This window comes from Chlorocebus sabaeus, chromosome 3 (assembly GCF_047675955.1).
Source record: "Chlorocebus sabaeus isolate Y175 chromosome 3, mChlSab1.0.hap1, whole genome shotgun sequence".
NCBI lineage: Eukaryota > Metazoa > Chordata > Mammalia > Primates > Cercopithecidae > Chlorocebus > Chlorocebus sabaeus.
The window spans coordinates 11,407,662-11,429,514 of NC_132906.1; the positions used below are offsets into that span (position 1 = coordinate 11,407,662).

Genomic DNA, 21,853 nt, shown 5'->3' on the forward strand with positions numbered 1-21,853 from the left:
TAGGACTGAAAATAATAGAAGCCCACAATCTCTCACCACAAATACTGAAATCTGATAAGCTGTGAAAACTCAGTTCTCCACTGACTCATTTGGCAGCAAACTCTAACCAGATCTATACACATTTGGCATCACAACTTAATGAGAACTGACTTTACATTATGCTGATTCTTTGTCATTTACTTGAATTGACTAGTCATGATTTGCTGCAGAAATATTAAGATGTCTGATTATAACATGCTCCCCCAAACTCTGAAAAGGGAGTTAAGATTAGGTATCTATGTACTACACTACCTTTCTAAAATCGCTAAAACCTAAATTCCAAAACACATTGTTTCCAAGGATCTTGGTATAGCATTATGGTCCCGTAGTTGAAAAGACAGAAAAGTGGGAGCAACATGAAAGCACAAAGTAAAAAGCTGATGGGACCTAAAATGGGTAGGAGATGAAGGTGGAAGGACAATGCAGAGAAGTGGCCTAGCCAAAAACCAGAGAAAAAAGATCCTCACATTTTACCCTCAGTTTCCTGAACCTACACTTGTATTCAATAAACTGTGAAATGATGTTGGAAATCACAAAAGAAAGAAGAAAAGTTAAGGATTCAATAAAAATTCGAGTGTCTTACTTTTCTAATTCTTCAGGATCAAATTTCCACCAAGTTTCAGGTTCATGAAACTCTACTCTGTATCCTTTTCCTATGGCCTACACAAAGGAAAGGAACAAAAACCCAGAGAAATACTTCTTAAAGTAAAAAGAAGGCAGACGGATAAATTTCATTTCAATAATACTATGAACTTGCTCAACCAAGAAAAATGATGCTTTATAAAATAATACGGTTTATAAAAGTTAAGACTACTTAACTGGATAAATTTTGATTACTATTCTCAAGGAAACTCAAAACTAACAAGATGAGGCTGGGCATGGTGGCTCATGCCTGTAATCCCAGCACTTTGGGAGGCCAAGGATGGCAGATTGCCTGAGCTCAGGAGTTCGAGACCAGCCTGGCCAATATGGTGAAACCCTGTCTCTACTAAAACTATAAAAATTAGCTGGGCATAGGGGCAGGCGCCTGTAATCCCAGCTACTCAGGAGGCTGAGGCAGGAGAATCACTTGAACTGGGGAGCCGGAGGTTGCAGTGAGTCAAGATGGTGCCACTGCACTCCAGCCTGGGCGACAGAGCAAGACTCCGTCTCAAAAAAACAAACAAAAAAAATTACAACATGAACATGTTCCTTAAGAAAACATCATTCACAATTTTTTTAAAAACTAAGCAAACCAATAAACCTTTTTAGAAAACAAAGGACAAATGCTTTAATAATCAAGATCAAACCAGCCCAAATTTTAGAATGTGAAAAAATTGACAATAAAAAATAAAAACTTTCTCATATTTCATATTTACCACTTCCACATATGGCTTCATTTCCCAAGCTTGTATATTAGTGTTATCTATTATAACTGGAGATCTTCCCTGATCGATAGCTTGTTTCGCTGAAATAAAATATAAATTTAAAAATAAAAAAAAACAGATTAGGTTAAAATACACAAAATAAAAGTTAAACATTTATTGTTAAGAAATGTACATCTCTTTACTTAAAACCGAAACTACGCAATCTCTTCAGTCAGTGTCATGAAAAAAGAACTCCGCTAGATTGAAAGGGAATTAAAGGACATAACCATATGCCAGGTGTATTCTCCAGACTGGATGCTAGCTTTGACAAACTGGCTCTGAAAGGCATTTTGCTGAACTTACAGCTAATAAAGCTTTCAAGTCTAGAACTAACTTTCACTTATGGGAAATATAAGAGATGAACAATTTACATCTGAATATAGACTAAGTAAGAGAAGAGGTGAAAAATTATTTTGACACGGAAGGATGGAGATTATTAAATGAAAATGGCAAGTTACAAGACAATAGTTAAATATAATCCTATTTAGGTCAAAAGAATTGGGGAAGATTTATGGAGACATTAAAAGTGGTCACCTGTAGGTGGTAAGAATATTTACATTTAATATTTTATCTGTATTTTCTCTTTTTTGGGAAAGTTACTGCAGATGATTATCTGTATTTTCTAATTTTCTACAATGTACAAATAATGCTTTTGAAATAAGGCTCATGTTTTTGAAAAGTTACGGATTTAAGTCATTACTTACTAGCAAAACTTTATATATCAAGTAGCTAAAAATCATAGTTCAATTGACTTTGTGGATATTTCTTAGAATTATGGTCTTCAAATTGGGAGTTGCGGTAGAATGGAACTTTTCTAAACTATTATCTCCCATCCAAATGCCATCTTTTCTACCAAGAGATAAGAATCACTGTCACAAGGCTGGGCGCAGTGGCTCACACCTGTAATGCGAGCACTTTGGGAGGCCAAGGCGGGAGGATCACGAGGTCAGGAGTTCGAGGCCAACCTGGCCAATATGGTGAAACCCCATCTCTACTAAAAACACAAAAATTAGCTGGGCGTGGTAGTGTGCGCCTGTAGTCCCAGCTACTCAGGAGGCTGAGGCAGAAGAATCGCTTGAACCCTGGAGGCAGAGGGTGCAGTAAGCCGAAATCGTACCATTGCATTCCAACCTGGGCGACAGAGCAAGATTCCATCTCAAAAAAAAAAAAAAAAACAATCACTGTCACAAGAACCCACTGTTAATGACAGGAGTATGTATATCTCTAAGATATACGAGAGAAGAAAAATAATTAAGAACCCTCGATAAATTTAAAAAACTAAGGGCAGGTGCAGTGGCTCAGGTCTGTAATCCCAGCACTTTGAAAGGCCAAGGTGGGGTGGATTACCTGAGGTCAGGAGTTCAAGACCACCCTGGCCAAAATGGTAAAACCCCGTCTCTACTAAAAATACAAAAATCAGCCAGACTTGGTGGTGTGCGCGTGTAGTCCCAGCTACTCGGGAGGCTGAGGCACAAGAATTGCTTGAACCTTGTAAAGTGGAGGTTGCTATGAGCCAAGACCGTGCCACAGCACTCCAGCCTGGGCAAGAGAGTAAGACTATGTCTCAAAAAAAAAAAAAAAAAAAGAAAAAAGAAAAAAGCCGGGCGTGGTGGCTCATACCTATAATCCTAGCACTTTGGGAGGCCAAGCTGGGTGGATCACAAGGTTAGGAGTTCAAGATCAAGATGGTGAAACCCCATCTCTACTCAAAATACAAAAATTAGTGGAGTATGGTGGCAGGCGCCTGTAATAATCCCAGCTACTCAGTAGGCTGAGGAAGAGAACTGTTTAAACCCAGGAGGCAGAGGTTGCAGTGAGCCAAGATCGCGCCACTGCACTACAGCCTGGGTGACAGAGCAAGACTCTGCTTCAAAAAAAAAAAAAAAAAAAAAAAAAAAAATTAAAAGGCTGAAGCAAAACCAAACATTATATGTTCTCACTCACAAGCAGGAGCTAAGCTATGAGGATCCCAAGGCATAAGAATGACGCAACTCTGGAAACTGAGGGGGAAAGGGTGGGAAGGAGGTGAGGGATAAAAGACTACAAATAGGGTGCAGTGTATACTGCTTGGGTGATGAGTGCACCAAAATCTCACAAATCACCACTAAAGAACCTATTTATGTAACCAAACACCTCCTGTTCCCCAGTACACTATGGGGAAAAAAAGGCTGAAGCAAAATGCAAAGATATGGAAGTTTTCTCACGAGTTAGAATTCAAACCACTACTTTCAACAGAATGAAAACATTTATACAGATATCTAGGACAGACACAATGCTAAAGGTCAGTTAGAATAATCACTATGGGGAAATATATATTTGGGAGTTGTCTCTAAACACCAAAAGAAATTTAGAATTTGGGTCATAAATAGGTGCCATCATCTATTAGTGCTAGCTTGGTGCTAGCACCAAGAGACTACCATCTCCCACTGCTCCATCTCTAATCATAATGATCAAATCTTCCATTCAAAACTTTATTAAAATTATTCTCCTAATGTCTGATACGCTCACACATCCAAGGAGTTGTGTTCTAGAAAGTAAGTTTTTATTGACCAAATAAATTTCTGATTTGCAGGAATGGGGAGATTATCTTCTTTCCATTATCATCCAATACCACAGTCTAGTACATTTCACGAGAAAAGAGCTCCTAAGTAAAAACATGTCTGAGTACCCAAATAATGGGAATAGTTTTCTTAAACAAATGAACTATCACACTGTAAGAAAGAGAAGAATTACACTTTGGAGATGTTTTCCATTTTTAGGTGTTCTAAAATTAATTTAGATTATTTTAATAATAAATGTGAAGCAGACAGATTTTCATAGAATGGTGCCTAGCATTTAAAGATATTCAAGTCCATATCTATTGTTCCAGTTTAATAAGATACCACTACTCCCTTTAACACATATAATTAACATAATACAAATGACATAAACATTTTAATGAAATATTCTGTACTAGTTTTTTTGTGTTTTATGAGACAGAATCTTGCCCTGTCACCCAGGCTAGAGTGCAGTAGCACAATCTCAGCTCACTGCAGCCTTGACCTCCCTGGCTCAAGTCATCTTCCTATCTCAGCCTCCCAAGTAGCTGGGACTACAGGTGTGCACCACCACGCCTGGCTAATTTTTATACTTTTTGTAGAGATGGGGTTTCATCATGTCACCCAGGCTGGTCTCTAACTCCTGGGCTCAAGTGATCCGCCCACCTCAGCCTCCCAAAGTGCTGGGATTATAGGCATGAGCCACCACACCCAGCTATGCTAGTATTGTAATGAGAACAAAACGTCCCACACAAATAAACTTACTAGTTCACCAAAGGTATACTGGCTCTGCCCTGTCTATTCATTCAACTTATCTTGTTCCCCTTAACTTTAGGCCAGTAACCCCAAATATTTTCAGAATTGCAATGCCATCATTATTTGATTTGAGCAACAATGTTCTATGGCATTAAAAAAATTAAAAAATTAGTGTTTTTTGAGATTGCTATGCCACTCTCCAATATATTGGAGAAATTCTAGAGAGTTATAAAATCAATACTAGGAAACAGTCTTACGATCAAATTTATCCTTGTGAAACTATAAATTGTAACAGAGTGAAAACTTTTTACTCGAAAACACCCTCAGCCAGGCACTGTGGCTCATTCAAAATTCTACAAAGTTTTTAAAAAAAATAGCTGGGTGTGCTGGTACATGTATGTAGTCCCAGCTACTTGCCTGTAGTCCTAGTTACTCAGGAGGCTGAGGCAGGAGGATCTCTTGAGCCCAGGAGTTCAAGGCCACACTGAGTTATGATTGGGTCACTACACTCTAGCCTGGACAACAAAGCAAGACTCCATCTCTAAAACACACACACAAACATCCTCACTGAAATTCCTTACTGTATTTGACAAATAAAAAGAAAAGCATTACTATTTTTCTTGTATATATTATACTTTAGGGCAACCCTAGTTGGTAGCTTTGAGATAAGTTCTTCATTACAGAATAATTCTATTAAACATAGAAGGAATAACTAACCTAAAAATCACCATTTTGCAATTCTGAATGAAATAACTGACTCAGGAAACAATTTATTGTTGGATAAAACCATCATATATAAGGTTAATAGGCAACCTGATAACAGACAGAGGGAAAAGGTTGTCCCTGTGAAGCTACTGATTAAGCTCACTATTACTAAGAATAGGACAACCAAATACCTGCTTGCCAAAAAAAAAAAAAAAAAAGGTTGAACCTAATCAAGCCTCTATTCTAGAGCTAATTTCCATTCACATAAAACAAATAAGAGGAGCAAGTTCAATCAATGGTTAACACCAAGAAGCAAATAGACAACTACGGCATAAGCAACCTAGTTTCTGTAACGATAGTATAAGGGTTAAAAGAGGGAAAATGTTATGGTTTAACTTAATAAAATAAAACAAAATGCGGGCCGGGCGCGGTGGCTCAAGCCTGTAATCCCAGCACTTTGGGAGGCCGAGATGGGCGGATCACGAGGTCAGGAGATCGAGACCATCCTGGCTAACATGGTGAAACCCCGTCTCTACTAAAAATACAAAAAAATAAGCCGGGCGAGGTGGCGGGCGCCTGTAGTCCCAGCTGCTCGGGAGGCTGAGGCAGGAGAATTGCGCGAACCCGGGAGGCGGAGCTTGCAGTGAGCAGAGAGCGGGCCACTGCACTCCAGCCTGGGTGACAGAGCGAGACTCCGTCTCAAAAAAAAAAAAAAAAAACAAAATGCATTTTGAGGACTTTGTTTGGATCCCAATTCAAACAAAATAACTTTGAAGAGATTTTTAGGACAACAGAGGAAATTCAATTACACACTAGGTTACATGACCTGAAGGAACTGGCATTTTTTAATATGTGTGATAACGGCAATGAAGTGAAAGCTGTGATTAAGTAAAAAAGTTAATTTGAAATGTATAAAGTATGATATCTAGAATTTGCTTTAAATAGAGGAAGGGGTAAAAACAAAAAGATAAAAGCCCATATACCAAAATCTTAATAACTGATAATTCTGGGTGATAGGTCTATGAGGTTCATTACAGTTTCTTTAACCTCTTTAAAATTTTTCATAATAAAAGCTATCTGTTTAATCATCAATCCACCCTTCTTTTAAAATAACATTGTATACATATTTACTTATAGTTCAGATGAACAGTTTTCAATTCTTACTATATATCAGAATCATCTGGAGAACTTTCAAAACAAAAAATATCAATGTTTAGGCCCCACCCCAGAACAATTAAACCAAAATATCTAGGACTGAGGTCAGGCACACTTTTGTCTGGTGTTTTTTTGTTTTTTTCCTTTTTTTTAAAGTCCCCAAGAAATTCAAAAGTGCAGCCCAGGTTAAGAATCCCTATTAATGATAAACAGAAACTGACCCATGTCCACTAAAAAAATGTATTAAGTAGGTTTCTTTTCTTTTTTTTTTTTTTTTTTTTGAGATGGAGTTTCGCTCTTGTTGCCCCCCAGGCTAGAGTGCAATGGCACAATCTTGGCTCACTGCAACCTCTACCTCCTGGGTTCAAGTGATTCTCCTGCCTCAGCCTCCCAAGTAGCTGGGATTACAGGCATGTGCTACTACGCCCAGCTAATTTTTTTATATTTAGTAGAGGTTTCACCCTGTTGGTCAGGCTGGTGTTGAACTCCTGACCTCAGGTGATCTGCCCGCCTCGGCCTCCCAAAGTGCTGGGATTACGGGCGTGAGCCACCACGCCCAGCCTTAAGTAGGTTTCTTGTAGAGCAATATTGAGAAAAACTTTTAATATTCACAACCAGTATATTAAGCCTTGGAAAACAGTAGCATTATTCTCAGGGAAATAACTTGGGGACCACATAACAATAGTACAGATTCACAGTTCTCTGAATTTACTCATCAAGTGCAAAATAAAGCCTCTTAAAATATCCCACACTGCTGTCATTTTACCAGCTTATACTGATACGCTATTTACAGTTTACAAGGCATTTTATCTAAATTCTCTGCTTTTCACAAAAACCCTGATCACGTAGGGCAAGTATAATTATCACCACCTCTAACAGATGAAGAAATTAGGTCTCAAAGCTATTGAAACGGCTTGCCTAAAGTCATTCAGCTGGTAAAAACCTAAGTTGAGAATAAAATCTAGGTCTTTTGACTCTGAGCCCAACATTCTACCCCGGGAGACTTGGCCCAAAACAAACCTCTGTTCTGGTTCCAGTCATGGGCATCACCAAGTTGATTAACATTATACCTGTACCCATCTTGATGGTGAAAATAGTCATCAGTGCTGAACACAATGCCATCCCGATTCTGACCAAGCAGAATTCTGTTAACAAAAGAAATCATAAAGGTGCCATTTACAAAATCTATAACCATCAGAAATAAATATAACTGAAATAAATCACACAGGAAAGGTTATTAAATACATTTCTGATACTTACCTGAAAGTATATTACGAACCTAATAGCCTAAGAGCTGAATAATCTTACAAAGATTTCAGATTTCAAATCATTTCACACTTAAATCTACACAATTACAGACACTAACAAAAACTTTTTTTTTTTTTTGAGATGGAGCTTCATTCTGTTGCCCAGGCTGGAGCGCAGTGGCACAATTTTGGCTCACTGCAACCTGCACTTCCTGGGTTCAAGTGATTCTCCTGCCTCAGTCTACTGAGTAGCGGGATTACAGGTATGCGCCACTATGCCCGGCTATTTTGTGTATTTTTAGTAGAGACGGGGTTTCACTATGTCAGTCAGGCTGGTCTTGAACTCCTGACCTCATGATCCACCTGCCTCGGCCTCCCAAAGTACTGGGATTATAGGCATGAGCCACTGTGCCTGGCCGTAACAAAAACTTTTTAAAGCAGCATTTGTATTGCAACTTTTTAAAACATTCTTTACCCAATCTCAAAATTATATCAACTATTATCCATGTTTTCACTTCAGTAAATTTTGTATTTGTTGTCTAAAATTGCCTCAATCTAGTGCAACAGGTAACCTAAAAAGTAAGCCTAAGCAAGCAATTCATTTGGAAAAAATCATATGTGACTCTAGACAGCTTTAATAAACTCATTTCCTTGAAACATATATGATCCTCCAGTGAAAGTCAGAAATAGTTGGAGGCTTAAGGTTATGGAACAATCTGTGATCCTCCAAAGTATAATCAAACTTTAAATTTTCAAGAAATTAAGTCGCTAAATCAAATTAATTATTAAACACTAAATGAAAAACTCTCAGTTCAAGTCAGTGATAATCAAGCTTTGCTTGAAAATGATACTGCCTTAAATTGACAAGCACAGCAAGATTAAGAAGTACTCAGAGAGAACTCACATTACCAATGACTCAGGAAAGAAATTGGGAGTGTGCTGTGATAGGGAACATGCAGCAAGATAATGATTTGGTGAGAGCAACAACGAAAGTATTCTGTTGTTTCTCTCCTCTCCTTCAACCTTTAGGCAATTGGACACCACTGTATACTTCTGCGGGGATTGGTGGGATGGAAGGTGGAAGGAATTGAGAGTAAAAGAATATTGGCCTGGAATGATTCAAACTGACTTATTTCCTACTAAAAAAGTAGTACGGAGGGTTTCAACTGTTAAGATGACAAGTGTCATCTCTCCATCCCTCAGCTTATAATGGTATCATATACAGTTCTCCCTCAATATCCATGGGAGATTGGTTCCAAGACCACAATTGCTGCTCAAGACCTTGATATAGAAATAGCTATTTGCATATAAACTATGTACATCCTTCCATACACTTTAACTCATCTCTGTATTACTTATAATACCTCAGACAATGTGAATACTATGTAAATAGTTATTATACTGTATTGTTGAAGGAATAACGACAAGGAAATAAGTCTGTACATTTCAATTCAGACGCAATATTTTTTCTCAAATACTTTCAGTCCAAGGTTCGTTGAATTCACTGATGTGGAATCAACAAAAATGCAGGGCCAGTGGTATATTTTATAAAAATAAAATCACTCATATCAAAATAAAGCAATTTAAGTGTGTAAAGGTTGGTGCGAAAGTAATCGTAGTTTTTGCCATTAAAACGCCAATTAAAAACTGCGATAACTTTTGCACAAAACTCTATTTCCACTTATAGAATTACAGTTCAAATCACTTCAGACAAACCAAATGAAAGTTAATGGTTTGGGTGTGTGTCCACTTCCGTGGGGGACTGGAGTTGGATTTCTTTTTCAGGCAGCCATGATTTTTCCAAAACATGTCTATATGACACATTTGGCATTTTACTGCTTATATACAGATAACCCAGAATACGAAAATGCCATGATATTAGCATTCTAAAGCAAAACTCAATCACCCAAAAAGAGATTTTGGTTGTAATCACATATCTAATTATGTTCAACAGTACCAGAAATCCAGATAACACCTTTTGTAGATACTCTATGCTTCCTTTTTTTTTTTTTTTTTCCATTCTACTACTTTATTAGCAGGTGATTTTTTTTTTTTTTTTTTTTGGAGACAGAGTCCCGCTCTATTGCCCAGGGTGGAGTGCGGTGGCATGATCTTGGCTCACTGCAACCTTCACCTCCAGAGTTCAAGCATTTCTCCTGCCTCAGCCTCCCGAGTAGCCAGGACCACAGGTGCGTGTCACCACGCCTGGCTAATTTTTGTCTTTTAATAGAGACGGGGTTTCGCCATGTTGGCCAGGCTAGTCTTGAACTCCTGACCTCAGGTGATCCTCCCACCTCGGCCTCCCAAAGTGTTGGGATTATAGGCGTGAGCCACCGTGCCTGGCACGGGTGATTTTTAAGATGTTAATAATATCATTCTACATGACAATCATAAGAACTGGTTTAAATTATTTCTCAAAACAAAAGGTGGAGGAGTAATAAATCAATTTATATCATTAAAACAAGTAAACATTACATATGAACAAATCTCAATGAAGAACATTTTCTTAAATATATAAATCGTAACTACAGTAAATAAGTTTAGCTTGAAAATACTTTTCCTCCCAGGCAGCATAGACTGTTCACGCATCTTTTTCAAATTCCCTGAATTACTTCAAACCATGAAGCTTTATTTTATGGACTTAAAAAAACACCTATATGAATCTAGGAATATCTCAATGTCATACCAAGCCTCTAAAGCAAAAATAAATTATTTAAGAACATTCATATTTTCAAAATTCTTAGACTCTGTCAGAACTCTCAAGTCAGGTACTAAAATGGATTCACAGAATGTTAAAATTTAGAGATCTGAGTAAGTCAAATATCTACTTTTAAAAAATCAAATCTGGGCTCAGTGGCCACTTGATTTCTTTTTTTTTTTTTTTTTTTTAAACAATAGCTATCTTTTTGAGAATCTATTATATGTCAAACACTTTACATAAACCTATGACCTCATTTAATCCTCATAAAAGCCTGCCAACTCATAAAAGCCTGCCAATTTGGTAATAAACCAATTCAGGAGAAGAAATAATTTTGGCAAGTTAGATGGTACTGGGAGAGCTAAGATAAGGCATCTCCTTGACCCCAAAACCAATGGCCTCCAATGATCCCTGCCTCCTGGTGCTCACAACCTTGTATCCTCTTATCTTGCAGTAGGCTTAGATTTAGTCCCCAGCTTCTAAGGAATAGAATATGATACAGGTGATGGGATATCACTTTGGAGATTACTTAAAAAAAAAAAAAAAAAAGTAGCTTCTGTCTTAAGACTTGAGCTTGCATGCTTTCTCTCTCTCTGAAATAAAATAGCTGTCTTGTGAATGGAGAGAGGCCAAGCAGCAAAGAAATGAAAGAAGCCTCCAGTCTCCAGCCAGCAAGTCTTCAATCCAACATAGCTCACAAGGAACTCAGTTCTGTCAACAATCTTGAGAGAGCTCTTAGAACCAGATCCTTCCCAAATCAAGCCTTCAGACCAGAACAGTCCTAGCTAACATCTTGGTCACAGCATTCTTAGAGACACTGAACCAAAGGCACCCAGGTAACTATAGCCAGAGTCCAGACCTACAGAAACTATGAGGCAGTATGTTTGTTGCTTTAAACAACTAAGTTTTAGGGTAATCTGTTATACAGCCTTGAATAACTAATGTACTCTATACTTACAATTTCTCATTTAAGAAACAAGTGAACCAAGAGAACCTGTTCCCAAAACAAGGCCTAAAAGAGAGTCCATTTTCATGGTTTGTTTTTTTAAATTTCTAAGAACTGCACATTATTTTAATACTTTCATGTGCATTTACAAGTGATTTTCAAAAAAATACAAAATCTGCGTAAAACTGACACATCATGAACACTTTTCCCCTTATTTACTGAGTGCCTTTATATACTTCCTAAGACAACTTTACTGGGGTACTCTAAACACTCCCTGAATTAAGAATAAAGGGACCTACACTAAGAAAGGTAAGTCTTTCCTCTGGAATTAAGGAGAGTTGCTTCCTCCAAAAGAAGGGAGAAAAAAAAGGCTTTTCCCATCTCTCCCTAAACTATGGTAAATATATTAGTTTCTGTAACTTCTATAACACCACAAACTTAAAAACAGGAATTTATCTTACATTTCTGAAGGTCAGTAGTCCAAAATCAGTTTCACTGAGCTAAAAACAAAGTGTGTGCAGACCTGTGTTCCTTCTGGAGGCTTATGGAATTTGTTTCCTTGCCTTTTCCAGCTTCTAAAGGTTAGCTGCACACCTGGGCTTATGGGATGTTCCACCATCTTCAAAGCCAGCAGTGTAGTATCTTCTCTCTTGACCTTTGCTTTGGTCTTACCCTTTCTCTGACTAATTACTCCTGCCTCCCTCTTATTAAGAATCTTTGTTATTACATTGGGCCAATCCAGATAATCCAGGATAGCCTCCCCATTGCAAGATCCTTAACTTAATCAAATTTGCAAAATCCAATTTACCATGTAAGGCAACATATGCACAGCTTTTAGGGATTAAAGCATGGATATCTTTGGAGGGGGACATTATTCACCCTCCCATTGCAAATATCCACAATAATCTGTAAAACAGATGACAACAAAAAACTAATTTCTTAAATTCCCTCACTTTTTATTTCTTAGGGGGTAAAAAAGATCCCAGCATTTACCCATTCTCTATTTTCTTCCAGTTTCCTTATTGGTTTTGTTTTTACTCTTAGTCCTTTATCCAATTAGAAGTTATTTTTGTGAATGATTTAAGACAGGGGCTTTAAATATTTTTCCAGACTGACAATCAAATATCCTATTACCATTTATTGAATATTTTGCCCTACTAATATAAAATGTCATTTCATCAAATATTAAATTTTCTTATATGTAGGTATGTTTCTGGATTCTCTTTTCCTTTTTTTTTTTTAAAAAAAAAATAGAGACAGGGTCTATGTTGCCCAAACTGATCTCAAACTTCTGGCCTCAAGGGATGCTCCCCACCTCAGTCTCCCAAAGTGTTGGGATTACAGGTGTAAGCCACCACACCTAATCTGTTTCTGGGTTCTCTAATTTTATCTACTTGTTATTTTGCTAATTATTGCAAAGTTTTGATTATAGTAGTTTCTAAGTATATTTTGATAGCTGGTGGGATAAGTCCCATTTTTTTCAAACTGTCCTTGTTATAGTTACATACCAAACTTTATTGGCTTCTCAAATTCATACAAAAACTCCTTTGGGATTTTGTTAACGTTTCACTGAATTTATAAATCAATTAGGGAGAAAAGTGACATCTTTATTGGGCTATCCTACCTATAAACACCCTATGGGCCAAAGCTATGGCCAAGACTATTATGGCCTACTGTCTCTCTCAGAATCATCATCAGACATCTTGAACACTTACCATGTTAGAGACATGCTGATTGAGATGTGGGCAAGGACTAAAGTAAATAAGAAGAGGACTTGAACATTACCTCCGAAGAATCTGAATTTTATCCAACAGCCTACACTCATTACCACATACCAAATGTAAACATTACTGATTTTTTTTCTTGTTTTTGAGACAGGGTCTCAATCTGTCACCCAGGCTAGAGTGCAATGGCGTGATCATGGCTCACTGTAGCCTCTGGGGCTCAGCCTCCCAAGTAGCTGGGATACCCAGGTTATCCAGGCTGGTCTTGAACTCCTGGGCTCAAGCAATCTGCCTGCCTTGGCCTCCCAAAGTGCTGGGATTTCAGGTGTGAGCCATGGCGCCCAGCCGGTCTTTTAATTTGGTCCTCCAAATCAGCTCAACTCTGATCTATCAATTTTCACTCTATTATTTTGTCAAAGCTTGTTTTGAATGTGAACTCCTACATGAAGCCATTCCTCACCAAAGAGTACGTGACTTTATATCTAATTCCAAATAACCAAAACCACTTCACTCAAAAAGTGTTGACCTAAAGAGTTACAGACCAGGCTCCTTGAAGTCAGGAGTTATGTATAAGACTACATATCCATTAAGCATTAAAGTGAAGGCAAGGGAAAAAACGTACTATCATTTTATTCCTAGTTTGATCTCTTGCTAGCTTTTGTAACTTCTAAATCACTTAACCTCAACTTCTTTCAGCCTCTGCTCCTTCTATAAAATGAAAAAACAACCCATCTCACAAGACTTTTATGTATGGAAATATTCTGTAAATTGTGAATCACAATACAAACAGTACTTGTTGGTGCTACATACAACTTCCATTCTTATATGTCTATTCTTCAAATAAGTATACGTATTATATCTAATCACCTCTATCATCTCCCACTACAAGGTCTCCTTTAAATTCTATTGAATTTCCACTACTTTATTCACCTTCAGTTTCAACATACTCCAATATGTTGTCTCAAGTCTAACTTTTCTTCCTTAGGTTTCTTCTATACCCACTCTCAGTAAAGTGGTCCTAACTAGCAGACTCTTTTATCCAATTTCCAAATTTCAATTACTTATTTTCTCTGATAGTATATCCTAAATCTAGAAGACTGCCCATGTCTGTGAAACCTCACTCCTAACTTCTATTATTATAGAAGTGAAATTTTATCTTCTCTACAAAATCCTCACTAACACAAAAGGAATCAAAATACAAAGACCAGAATTTAACTTTGGAATGAACTAATTCATTCACAAAGATCACCGTTTATAATCTAGCTTGAAATATCACAAATTAAATCTTTAGTGTCTTTTCTCTGAAAAAAAAGTTCAGTTAGGTTGTTTAGATTGTCTTGTTAGTAAATATAAAACATTTGCAAAATGGTTTCTTGGACTTCTCCATCCTCACCCAAAGATACCAGAAAATTTTCTTTTTCCCCTTGTCTGGCACAAATCTTGAATCATCTTACATAAACTGCAGAAAATTTGTACTGCTTACTTTACACTATTTTTTCACAATTGCATAAATATATTCAAGTGCGTCAAGTTTTAAAATGTAAACAACAAAAAGGAATTTGAAATATCTTGTAATACAATAAACCATCACCAGTTCTAACGCCAATTCAGATATTGCTCACTTCAAACTCCTGAATTTTAAGAAATCAAAAAAGGGTTCCTTCCACCAATCAGTGGTATGAACATGGCACAGTGCTCAATACATTCAAAATTCCTTTCCTTGGGTTGTCTCATTTGATTCCCAAAGTAATTCCAGAAAAATTAAGTATCATTTATTCCATTAACAGAGCAAAACTTGCCCAAGGTGAAAAAGTGAAATAACTGAGTCAATACCCAAATTTTCTCTTTCTTTTCTCACCTCCAGCTGAACTTGAAAAACCCAAATTTTCTAACACTGAGTCCAACTTTTCTTGAATAGCTGACTCAAAAGGGCAGGCCAGGACAGTCCTCAAGTAGCACTGGCTTTCATCACTGTCATAATTATACAAAGTGTTATCTATTTTTAAAGCCCTTAGCAGAATCTAAATATAAACATATATGCCAATTCTCCTTTCTTCTATCAGAAAAGATTTTTAAATAGTTACACTGTCAGATGCTATTCTCAAATACAGCAAATTAAAGATTTTCTTCTACTAGAAACATGAAAGCATTTGTCACTGATTACAAATATCACTTATAGTTTTAACATTTTTATTTTATTTTTTAGAGACAGGCTCTCACTATGTTGCCCAGGCTGGTCTCAAACTTCTGAGCTCAAGTGACCAGCCCACCTTGGCCTCACAAGTGTTGGGATTACATGCATGAGTCACTGCAGCCGGCGACAAGTATCATTTATAATTTTTAAATAATGAATTACCAAGTATTCAGTTGGTATCCTCTACTCACCGAGACAATGTTGTTTTCCCAGAACCAGGCAGACCTCTTAAAAGAATAAGTAACTTCTGCAATTTATTCAACTTTTCCTCTTGAAACTGCTGGTTCACAAACCTGTCTGTTCCATTATGCTTGTCCATGCCAGGATCTTTCCAGTATCTTTCTCTGACTTCACAGAAACCATCACTCACATACTCATTTTGCATACTGCAGCCATTTCCAGAGGGACGAACACTACTCCTATTCTCACTACAGTCAGCATATTCATTGTTCTGATCAAAAGTCATACAATTCCAGTTAACATGACAATTATTTACATAATATCCATTTTGTATGTGAGAGTCATCTTGCGCTTGGAAAATATTTGATGGTAGATTTCGTGGAGCACTGAATCTTTGAATATTTAAATGATAGTTCAAACTGGGAAGAGGTGGACCATGGGGCACTATAAAAGGATGCACTGCCTGCCATTCAGGCCTGAAAGAAGTAAATGAAGTGTCACAAAATGTAGGTATTATTTGTCCATTACAGGGATATTTGCCTGTCTCATTCCCCAAGTTCTGCTGATAATCACAATGTGATGGAAAAACATCATTACTAAGATCTTTCTTTTCTTCGTCAGGTTTTAAGAGACCATTATTATGGCCTTGATAAAATGGAATCAACTGTTCCTGAGAAGGTTCAGATTCTTTACAATCGTTCTCAAAATCATCTTTTTCCTTTTCAAGCTCTTCAATTTCTTTGTAAAACTGGAATAATTCATTGTCTATCTCTGATTTTTCAGAGTTAAATTTCTGTTTCTCTTTTTGTCCTCCTCTGCCATTTATACCATTTAGAGCGTCTGCCTCATTCCTCCCTTCATTACGTTTCTTTTTCTCAGGGGGTTTGTAAATGGGTCCTATAAATGCTTTACTTGTGCTATATATCTCATCGTCTGTGGATACTAATGGAGGACGTACTTCCTGTAAAACCTGTGAATCAATGGATTCAATAACATCTGGTCTATTACCAGGCATCTCATCATGTAAAGGTTTATGTAAATCTGTAGTTTCAATTTTGTTCTCCTGCAAATAACTTTGTCCTCTGACATCAATGACGGTCACAGGGACCCAATCATTTCCAGTTTTCTCTTGGATTCTGTGAAAATCGGCATTACTATGATTGTGAAAAACATATGCCTCTGTAGTTGACTTCAATTTTTTACAGCGTGGTTCACTCGTTACTTCTTCTCTAGGTCCCAAGAATTTACCTTCAATTTCACCATAAGACATCTGAGAAATAAATGAATCATACAATTACTAGCTAATATATTAAAAACCTAAATAAAAGTTTCTTCAAAAACAAGAAATTAGACAAAGACATTTAAATTTGTGATATATTTAATGGTAACAATTTCCCAAAATACCAGTCAATTTTATAACCACTTATTATTTAAGTACAGTCATAACAGGGTGGTTTATGGGAGGGATCTCATTGAATATCCTTTTAAAAATATATACAGATAGATAGACAGATCTCAACTTTAAACGATCCATTTCTGAATTTGGAGGACCTAAAAGATTTAAGTATGTCTAAAAAGTTGAATCAGTAATATATTTTTTTTTATATAGATACACAATTGTGTATTTAAAAGGAGAGTGAAACTGCCAACACCAAATTAACACATACTCAAACTGGCTGACACACTGCATCCTAAGCATTTCCTTACTTAAAATCACTGTGTTTTTGAGAGTAAATAGCTCCAATTCCCTCCCAAACTTCAGAAAACCAATCTCCTTAGCATTCAAATGTTAGATTAACTGAAATGCCAGTCTTTGGAGGCCCTTTACTGTGAGTAGTTAGTGTAAAAGAGGTTCCCAAATGGGTGTAGTGCGTTAATTTAAAAGGAAGGAAGAGATAAGTTGCAAAGACGATAACGGAAATTCGTTTAATAAAGAAATCTGGCAACTCCCAAAGTTCAAAGCGTTCATCTTTTCCGAATAGTCTATCATGAAGACAAAATTTGCTTCCCTTTAGACCTGGCAGAGTGGCTCAAGCCTGTAATGCCAGCACTTGGGAGGCTGAGGCGGGCGGATTGCTGCTTAGGAGGTCGAGACCCGTCTGGCAACACGGCCTAACTCCCTCTCTTAACAAAAATACAATAAATTAGCCGGGCATGGGGGCGCGCACTTGTGGTCCCACCTACTCGGGAGGCTGCGGTGGGAGGACCGCTGGAGCCGGGGGAGGGGCGCCGTGGGGGAGGGGCGCCGTGGGGGAGGGGCGCCGTGGGGGAGGGGCGCCGTGGGGGAGGGGCGCCGTGGGGGAGGGGCGCCGTGGGGGAGGGGCGCCGTGGGGGAGGGGCGCCGTGGGGGAGGGGCGCCGTGGGGGAGGGGCGCCGTGGGGGAGGGGCGCCGTGGGTTGTGGTGAGCCGAGATGGCTCCACTGCACTCCGGCCTGGCGACAGAGCGAGACCCCCTCTCGGGGGAAAAGAAAAAAATTGAAACACCTTAGGGACCTCAAAGTACAGCCCAGAGGCCTATTCCACCCAATTCTTCATTGTGCCACTCTCTGATGTTCCTAACACGAGAGAAAAAGAAATGGACAAAAAAGCGAACTAGAGAATGATGGAAGTAGGCCACAGAGCTGGAGGAGGACAACTGCAGAGAACGCCAACAGGCCTCTCTCGGTTTCTCATTTCCCCATTCGAAATGTGTCAGAAAAGTCCCGAAGAAGAGCAACCGGGTTGCGTTAACAGAGCGTGGCCTATACACTATCCGAGCTCCACGACTCCAGACTTCCAGTGAGCGGCCCAGGCAGAAGTGCGTCACCCAGCTTTTTTTGTCCCAATGGAGACATGCTCAGGTCCTGTCCAGGAATTCTGGAGGTCTCTGAGGCGCAAAAGTTCACACTGAGCTTGCTTCTACGTTTACAGCTAATCTAAAGGGTCAAGAAGTGAAAGCGAAAAACGCCACCACCACCCCACCCTCACTTCTAAAACGGGGTGTCTACTCACCTTACTCTACCCCTACGCATTGACCTTTACCTCCCAATAAAACCTTCTTCTTGGAAGCCACGAACCTCTGTGAAGGTGAAAGAAAAGCGGAGACACAGCCCTAAAGCCGAGGTCTGAAAGAACTAAAACCCCAGCTCTCAGAATCGCGGAAACAAACGGCACCTCCGTACGCAAGATGGCGACCACCTCTCGGTTACCCAGGCTAAAACTAGGCTTTTGCGCCAGGCATTGTGGGAATTGAAGTCTGACGTTCACACCGGCTCCGTAAACCTCACGGCGCGGAGACTGGGTCTCCCAGAATCCATGGCGTGATAAACGCACTAATTTGGCAACTAAAGCAGACCGGAATTAGTTCCTAGACCTGGAGAAGGGAAGTTATCGAAAAACACCAACTTTAGTTAAAAGAAAGCAGCGACCTCCTCTGGCGTTCGCCCCCGAAGGAAAAGGGAATATGAGAACCTGGCGCCCGAAATAGATGTGTAACCGGCTCTCAGTGCATGCTTCTTAGGGCTTTCTAGAAGACAAAGAGCCAGCTGACTTTTCCAGCGGAACTCCACAGGTGGTATCACAAATTTGGATTCTGGCCGTTTTTACGAAAGACCACCTGACGTAATTTTAGGTTCATGCTTTTCTGTGGAAGGAAATAATTACTGCGGCGCAGGTCCCCAATAACAGATAAAAATACCTATGAGCAAAATCGCTTAGTGTCATGTCGCTGTTTTGTTTTAGGAAATACAGACTGATCACTGAGCTTTCCCATTAAGAGTCAATATATGCAAAGCACGTAGGACAGCGAGCTCCTGGTAAGAATAAGCGTTATGTAAGTGTTTGTTACATTAAAAATAAATACAAATCAAACAGCTGGCAGTCCTCAACTGAGGGCTTCTTTTCTCTTCCCACCACCTCTCCAACCCCTCCTTCCTCCACTGGTTCCCCATCCCCCATAATTTCAGGTCCTTGCAAGGAAAACTGATCATCTCTTCATATTTAAGTAATTATTTCTATGGATATGTACCTTTTTCCATCTCCAACGTGTTAACAATTTCATTTGTTGTTAAAATTACAGTCTGGAATATCTACATTTGATTATTTAACAGCCTTGTGATCAAAGGAGTTCACCAAAGCAACCCATCTTAGAAAGAAATCTATCTCAAATACCGATTTGTACTATGACCTTTGTCTTCTCATAATTAAAGTCATGCATCCTCCTTTGAAACAGCCACATTTACATGAGGTTGTGGCGTTCTCAGTGTGTTACATCCGCAGGCACACTAGGCTCATTATAAAATAATATTAATCTTTGTCACCCCATCAAGGTATTGCCCTGTTTCTCCATGGCATATTTTCCCCCTTAAAACTAATAAGCAGCCGGGCACGGTGGCTCACGACTGTGATCTCAGCACTTTGGGAGGCTGAGGTGGGCGGATCACCTGAGGTCAGGAGTTCGAGACTAGCCTGGCCAACATGGTGAAACCCCGTCTGTACTAAAAATACAAAAATTAGCCGAGCATGGTGGTGGGCACCTATAATCCCAGCTACTTGGGAGGCTGAGGCAAGAGAATCACTTGAAGGTGGAGGTTGCAGTGAGCTGAGATCATGCCATTGTACTCCAGCCTGGGTGACGAGCGAACAAGAGCGAGACTCCATCTCAAAAAAAAAAACACACACACACAAACTAATAAGCAATCAATCTGTGAGGTTATACTTTGAGACCAAGCAAATATCCTGCTCCTAATCAAACTTTACCTTATGATTCAGATTCCATAAATGTTGGGATTTTTTTTTTTCCCGTCTTCTTCAAGTCTTCCACATTTGTCAATCCAGATGCTGCTATAGAGCAGAACCCTACTTGTTTATTTATTCACTATCGGTATGAATTTATGGATTTCTTTTGTTCAGGCGGTTATACTCCATTGCTCTCCTTACTTGTTTACTATTAATAGACTATTTTTAGGATGGTTTTAAATGCACATAAAAATTGAGCAAATGGTAGAGTTCCCATGTACCACATACACACACACAGTTTCCCTTATTACTAACCTCTTACATTGTTACAACTAATGACCTAACATTGATACATTAACATTAACTTGTTATAACTTATTAGTTATAACATATTATATGTAACATTGTTACATATCAGTTATATATTAGTTATATAACTTATTCATTATTCAAATTTCCTTCATTTTTACCTAAATGCCCTCTCTGTTCCAGGATTCCATCCAGGATACCACCTTACATTTAGTTATCATGTTTCCTTAGGCTCCTTTTGGTTGTGACAATTTCTTGTCCATGAGGCATTTTATTTGTAAATATATGTATTACATCCCTAGAAAAAGAATCCCAGGATTTTCCCTCCGGTGTGTTTTCATCTTGTTTCTTCATGGTCTATGATGCCAGCTGAGGTTGTCAGTACAATGAAACCAAACTGGTGGGATGGAAGCAGATTATTCTGCCATTTTTCCAGATCTTTGAGTTGCACATCAAATCTGGGGCTGATCATTCCACACGTGTTTAGCCTGCCTGTGAGGTTCACAACAATTTTCCCAGCTCTGTGATCATCAATGATTTCAAATTCACCAGTGTAACCATGCTTCATCATCACAGTGAGAAACCGGACGATGACTTTGGAACAAGGCCTAATAAGCACCTGGCGTTTGCCTGTTCTTTTCGGCATTGTTGATGCTTTTGAGAGCATCAGCCAGGACATTCATGTGCACCATTGCGGCGGCGTGGAAAGGTGGCGGAAAGAAGACCGGAGGGGAGAGTGCAAGGAGTTGGCTGCGACAATTTCTTAAATTTATTTTTTTAGTATCTTAAGCTTATTTTTGGTGACCTTGCCTTTTTGTTTTGTTTTTGACAGAATCTTGCTCTGTCGCCCAGGCTAGAGTGCAGTGGCACCATCTCGGCTGACTGTAACCTCTGCTTCCCAGATTCAAGAGATTCTCCTGCCTTAGCCTCCTGAGTAGCTGGGACTACAGGCGCCCACCAACAAGCCTCGCTAATATTTGTATTTTATTAGAGATGGGGTTTCACCATATTGATCAGGCTGGTCTTAAACTCCCGAATTCAAGCGATCCACCCACCTCTACCTCCCAAAGTGCTGGGATTACAGGTGTGAGCCACAGTGCCTGGCAGTCCTTGACAATTTTGAGGAAAACTGATCAGATATCTTGTAGCATATTCTTATGTTGGGATTTGTCTGATGTTTTTCGCAGCCTCCAGAACTGTGAGAAATAAGTTTGTTATTTGTTATTATTTTTATTTATTTA

At 38.8% G+C, this 21,853-nt stretch overlaps 2 protein-coding genes across 10 annotated transcripts in view; both read right to left on the bottom strand.

The window, feature by feature from the left end:
• N4BP2L2 (NEDD4 binding protein 2 like 2) overlaps positions 1 to 18,792 on the bottom strand; it is a 97,155-nt gene extending 78,363 nt beyond the window's left edge. For 5 of the 9 annotated variants that reach the window (XR_012091864.1, XR_012091859.1, XM_073013252.1 and 2 more), the window contains exons 1-5: positions 18,579 to 18,783; positions 15,599 to 16,857; positions 7,619 to 7,743; positions 1,398 to 1,486; positions 623 to 699 (exon numbers count right to left, since the gene is read on the bottom strand). Coding sequence is in view for 6 of the 9 variants with exons in the window: in XM_073013252.1 (XP_072869353.1) it covers positions 623 to 699; positions 1,398 to 1,486; positions 7,619 to 7,743; positions 15,599 to 16,857 (1,550 nt within the window). In the remaining 3 variants the exon portion in view is untranslated. Of the gene's footprint in view, positions 1 to 622; positions 700 to 1,397; positions 1,487 to 7,618; positions 7,744 to 15,598; positions 16,858 to 18,578 lie in introns of those variants that run through there. The other 4 variants (XM_007960104.3, XM_073013250.1, XR_012091865.1 and 1 more) reach the window with 3 other exon arrangements.
• A 2,077-nt stretch (positions 18,793 to 20,869) lies between these two features.
• On the bottom strand, positions 20,870 to 21,291 carry LOC119620113 (small ribosomal subunit protein uS8-like). Its single transcript, XM_037986951.2, has one exon. The coding sequence runs from the start codon at positions 21,289 to 21,291 to the stop codon at positions 20,950 to 20,952; it is 342 nt and encodes a 113-aa protein (XP_037842879.1). The 3' UTR covers positions 20,870 to 20,949.
• Between the last annotated feature and the right edge of the window lie 562 nt (positions 21,292 to 21,853).

Coding starts and splice junctions, on each gene's coding strand:
- LOC119620113 (XM_037986951.2), bottom strand. CDS start 21,291: ATGTCCTGGCTGATGCTCTCAAAAGCATCAACAATGCCGAAAAGAACA.